Source organism: Gavialis gangeticus, unplaced genomic scaffold (assembly GCF_001723915.1).
Source record: "Gavialis gangeticus isolate Ggan-Ray unplaced genomic scaffold, GavGan_comp1, whole genome shotgun sequence".
Lineage (NCBI taxonomy): Eukaryota > Metazoa > Chordata > Crocodylia > Gavialidae > Gavialis > Gavialis gangeticus.
This window is the reverse complement of record NW_017728994.1, coordinates 27,880,516-27,886,102: the sequence shown is the minus strand read 5'-3', so window position 1 is coordinate 27,886,102 and position 5,587 is coordinate 27,880,516. Positions and strand designations below refer to the sequence as shown.

At 44.1% G+C, this 5,587-nt stretch overlaps 1 protein-coding gene across 2 annotated transcripts in view; it reads left to right on the top strand.

Moving 5' to 3' along the window:
• Positions 1–5,587, top strand: part of HELLS (helicase, lymphoid-specific) — a 59,333-nt gene that overhangs the window by 47,269 nt on the left and 6,477 nt on the right. For both annotated transcript variants that reach the window (XM_019502481.1, XM_019502480.1), the window contains 2 exons: positions 2,450–2,546; positions 3,758–3,834. In XM_019502481.1, coding sequence (XP_019358026.1) covers positions 2,450–2,546; positions 3,758–3,834 — 174 coding nt within the window. The remainder of the gene's footprint in view (positions 1–2,449; positions 2,547–3,757; positions 3,835–5,587) is intronic.

Genomic DNA, 5,587 nt, shown 5'->3' with positions numbered 1-5,587 from the left:
TAACCCCGGCAGCCGGTTGTGACACCAACCAAAAATGGTTGAAAACCCCTGCTCTAGACCAGTGGGAGTCAAATTTTTTGGCACATGTGCCACAGATTAAGTCCCACATCCTCCCCAAGCTCCGTTCCAGTCCCTTTCCCCCTTTATCCTTCTTTTTCTTCTCCCTGCCCTAACCTCTGCCCTCTTCAATCTACTGCATGCCCTACAGAGAGGCTGCCTATGGCACCTGTGTTACAGCTCGGCCAGCCCAGGTCTAGATAATTAAACTAGTGCTAGTTTTGGGTGATATGTTGAATTAGGTGTCTTTTTAGTATTACCCGAGTCTCTTTTTATACTCCACTTGCTATCATGGTGCTTCTGTCTGCCAGCAAGCTCCTAAGATTTCATGGTCAGTTAAAATAGGAGAAAAGCATCTTTCAGAAATGTCTTTGCCAGAAATGTAACTTTTGGTCTAGTTTGCATGTAGAACCAAGACAGGAAGAGTCATTTGAATGCATCAAGGAATCAAGCCATGAAATGGTGAAGCATCCAGTACAGAGTTAAATATGAAAGGAGAGAGCAATAACATGGGACAGGTTGCCAAGCAGACTTACCCATTTCATTAAGTACATACTTGTTTAATTGTTTACTAACCACTGCTAAGCCCAAGTTTCAGTGGTTTCCTCTTGGAACCCTTGCCTCAAGTAAGGTTTAGGGAGGGCTGCTGTGATCACCTAAGTAAGTAATCTGATGGTACCTTCTTGCCGTAAATATAAAAAGCATGTGAAGTTAATTCCATCCTTTTCTGACCCTGCTAAGATGCTTTAGACATGTTTTAAAGGTATCTGGCCACACAGCCTTCTGAAACCGAAATAACTTGAGTTCAAATTTGTTACAACCCAGCAGAGCTGTGAAATCTTAGTGTCAAGATCCTTTTAATTTTTATTTGTTCTTTATCTAAAAGAAGGATATTTAAGAATCTTCATTAAAAAAGCCCTAAGGTATTTTACAATTGCATGGATCAGGCTTGAAGTAAGGGAATGTCAGAGTAGAGTTAAATTATGTGCAAACTTCTCTGCACACCAACACATATTATGATGGCGCCTTTAAAAGAATTTTCTCAGCATTTCACATATTTCTGCCATCCTAGATGCATTCAGTCTAACACCATACTTCTACTAAACTCTTTGTACTTCACAGGTGATAACTACTCTCTCCCTTCCCGAATAGTCTTCCTCTACACCTCCCTCGGTTGCCTTATACTACTGCATTTTATCTTCATAATACCTCTTCACTCCTAATTCACAGTCCCTTTGTTTGCATTTACATATGGAGTCTTTTCTGTGCTATTTAACTCAGTTTGCATCTGTCTCTTGGATCTGAGGAAGGGCACTTGCTGCTGAATAAGCTTTCAGGCGTTTTTTACTGGACTAGCTATATAGTTGGAAAAGAAACCTCAAAAATCCTTGCTTCTCATACAACAGTAACATATTAAATATGAATACATTACTTCTTGTGAGAAGTATGTAGTTAAGTAGTGGAATCATTTAAATATTATATGTATGTATGTTACCCAGAAATAGCAAAAACTGTGTTAGTGGATATTTGCAAACCAGACCTGAGCAAGAGCAGAGGAAGTGGGTAAGGGAGGAGGTGAGATTGGGCAGCTGCATCTGTAAGTGGCAAGGTTGGGCAAGTCTAGTGATAGTAGGAAGCTACAATGTTAGTCTCCCCTGATTTGTCTGCTTTTCTTGGCTTTGTCCCCAGTCAACTTTGGCCAGTTGGAAGTAATCTTATGTTTCTGACAGACCTTGATAACCGATCCAAATGACCGCTGGTTTTTGTCAGTATTTAGATGTCTAGTAATGAATTGCTTAGAAACTTCCCTTCTGGAAAACGTGGAGATTTGGGGTACTGCTAAGTGTTAGGGTATTAAGAAATGTTAGTCTGAACAGTTGCATCTCATTTACTAAGTATATTGAGAGAAATTAGTCTCTAATAAATCATAAGCATCTTTCACTGCTTCTCTGTTCTGTAGTTGTAACCCTCCTCACTTTGTTTCAATCAGCTAATGTTATAATGGGAACAAACTTCAACCTTCTCCATCTAATTTTAATTGCAATGTTTTTACTGTAAGTAGAACTAATACCTTTTCTATCATGTGCATGTCACTGCTGTTTCCAAACCATTTCTTTGCATGCCAAAATTAGTGTCAGGTGTGCATGTAAGAGTTCTGTGCAATGCTTGATATTTTTTTTGACCCTTCAGCTTAGTAATAATTTAGGCATGTTGTATGTGCTTGGACAAAACGGTGAAGCACAATATTCACTATGTGCTGTTGTATTGATGTGCAGTGTGTCCAAAATAGTTGATTATCTGTTTCTTCAGCACATGTTAGATGTGTCAATTTACAAATCTGGTGGCTGCCTTTTATAGATTTTCTTATATGGGGGGGTTTCTGTCTGCACAGATCAGTTTAAAGGTGGTAAATCTGGGTTAAGCCAATCAAAGAGCTGCTTGGATCCTCAGGAATTAATGGAGTTATTGAAATCAAGAGATTACGAAAGGTATGTTTTCACATTTTGTTTGATTTCCACCCTGCCCCCCAATTGGTTCTCGATCCTTGAATATAATTAAGTGTCAGATCACCACAGTGGCTCTGCCCTTTTCATGATATTAAATAGCATTCAGGTCTGCCAATTGGAAGGAAGCAAGGTCCTTAGGGAACTGATACTGTTACAGGGTGTCACTGGTGGGGTTACCCTGGGATTTCTGTCCACAGCTAGCTCTGCACTCCCCTTCTTTCGCTTACTTAAATAATTGCAGTAAATTGCCTCACTCCAGAGAGGGTGGTGATCTAAAGCCAGGTGGCACTACCACCTCCTTATCTGTATCATTACTGACAATGGTTGGGTCCAGACCCTCTTCCAGGGCCTCAGCCTTCTTCCTTTCAAGGTCCCACCTTGCCCTGGCCATCAGTCCTAATTCTGTCCCTTCTGTGTCTCAGACCTAGAACCCTTGGTTCCATTGGCCAGTGAATCGACCTCTGGGCCAGGTCCCTTTAGTTCTCACCCTTTGCTGCCCTGATAGGTCCCAGTCTCAAGGCAAGCATTCACAACCTGTTGAGGGTCTATTACTGCAGTGTCTTGTCTCCATACAGTGCTTTGCTATATGGCCTCCATATTACCCCTTATGGCCTTGTCTGTTCCACCAGTTGTTATCAAAAGATATTTTTAATAGACTGCCCTGCCATTTTGAGCTACCAACAAAGTTCCAGACATAACAGCCCCCTTGTTATCCTTTTGGGCTCAACAGAAAAAAAAAACCTACACAGTTTACCGCCACTGAGATCCACATGTCTTCAGGTCCATGCCCCGTGTGCCCCAGGGCTCTGCTAGCCAGCTTCTGGGGTGTCTCCCCTCTCCCCCTCAAGAGCAAGTTAGTCCTGGTTCTGCTACTAGGCCTTTCCTCTCTCCCCCTGGCAGGGACCAGCTTTTGTACAGCCAGGCCCATCCCCCTTTCTGGTCACCTGAGCACCCTCCCCCCCTTATACCAACATAGGAAGTCCTTTTTCGCAGTCTCCAGGAGGGGTGGGTATGCATCTTGTCCCCAGCTGCGTATCTTCACTCCTGCCTTGAACGGTCCTTCTTAAAGAAACCAAGTTCTGTGGTTCTGTTCCGTGGTCTGTACCCTGTTTTAGTATGGAAAAGTTTGAACTGCTGGATTAATCCAACTGTAACTTGGTTTTACAGTGTATTATTTTATCTTATTTCTGTAGAGAGGTTAAAGGATCCAGAGAGAAAGTAATCAGTGACAAAGATTTAGAGTTACTGTTGGACAGAAGTGATCTTATCGGTAAGTAAAGCTTATTTGGTCTGCCTTTCCTGTTTGACAGTAAAATATATCTATATGTCTATGTCTGTCATCTGGAGTCTGTTGTTTGGGGTCTGTCATCTATCCAAAACCTGACATGGGTAGATATTTCAGTTCCTATACTGCCAGAAAGTCTGGGGCACCCCTCAACAAATATCAAATTAAAGCCCCCATAATGAATATTCGGCATACAATACAGAGGGCGCTGATATGTACACTTGGCTCTTAAACTGACAAATTAAGGTAGTTAAGAACATTTTTGAGGAGCAGTGGGGAATAGAATGCCAGTTCATCAGAACAAACTGCTCTTGACAATGGGTTTCTTTTAGCAAATTTCCCATTTCAGAATTTTTCCAAAATACAGTAAAAGCCGTGTTATCTGGCACCTTTCAAGCCAGCACACTACTAACCAGCATGCCGGCTTGTAAGGTAAAGTGAAACTGGAAGTGCCTAGCATGGGACTTCTGGTTTCTCCAAGCCCCCGTGGCCTGGGGCAAAGCAGCCTGCACCGCCAAGCCCCCACAGCCTGGGGGAATACCAGGCTGCGTGGGGCCCGCGGGAAGGTCAGCAATGCTGCGGGAGAAGCAGCGGCCCAAACAGGTAATGCCTGTTCGGGCTGCTCAGTTAGCCGGCATATTTTGTTATCCAGCATCCCCCATTCTCGGGGGATGCTGGATAACAGAGCTTTTACTGTACTCCATTTCAGCATTTTTAGCTACCTCCCATATTTTGAAATATAAACTACTTAGTTTTAAATGTGAAACACATATACTGATGACACTCTTCAGTGGACCCAAACCATTTTTTTTTCAAATTGCAAATATTTGAGACTTTTTTTTTTTTTTTTAAACTTCAGTAGTCATGCACCCTGCAGCTGCTGCCCGCCCTGCGCCATGTAGATCCAGGGGCACACTCCACATCCCTGCCCAAGTTACAGCTCCATCCCATGCCCCTCCCTGCCAGCTGAGCAGCACCTGCCCCTGCTCATTCCCTCCCCACAGGGGGTGTTGATCTGCCTTCCCTCCCCTTCCAGCTTACCAGCTGAAGTCAGCTATCCATGCTGCTGGCTCTGCTCCGGTATAGACAATTTTCTTTGTATCAGTACCAATCTGATATCGAACTGATGTACACCTCTACTTATGACCTGTCAGTGACCTTTAAAATGTAGAAAGAATCTTACAACCAAACCAGAAGTTCAGATCAGAAATTGTCTGGATACCAGTAAATTTGATGCTGTTTAAACACTGTTAACATGCATGATTAACCCATTAACTGGTTCTTGAATTAATTTTTTGAATGTGTTAATTATGCACATGGTTTTAGAGCCTGCACCTAGACTCCGGGCTGCCCAGCAAAGCAGCAGTGGCAGTGAAGAAGACTGCAAGGCAGCCTAGGCATGGGCTCCAGGCTGCTGCAGCAGGAAGGAGGCAGGGGGGCACAAGCACACAGTTGAGCAGCTGCAATGGACGTGTGGCCAGGCGTGTAACCTGGCAGCATGTAAACCAGTGCCCAGCAGGGAAGGGAAGGGACATGGGGGAGTAGATCAACACCTACCATGGTGAGGGAGGGACTGGGGTTGGGACAACCACTGCCCAGCCGGGGCTGGGCAGGCACAGGGAGGGGGACAAGGGGGAAGCAGCTCACTCTGCTGCATGCTACTCATCTAGCATTTCAACCAGCAGTTCCTGCTGCTGGTTGAGGAGGGCATGGGGTCTCATGTGCTCCCCGGTACTAT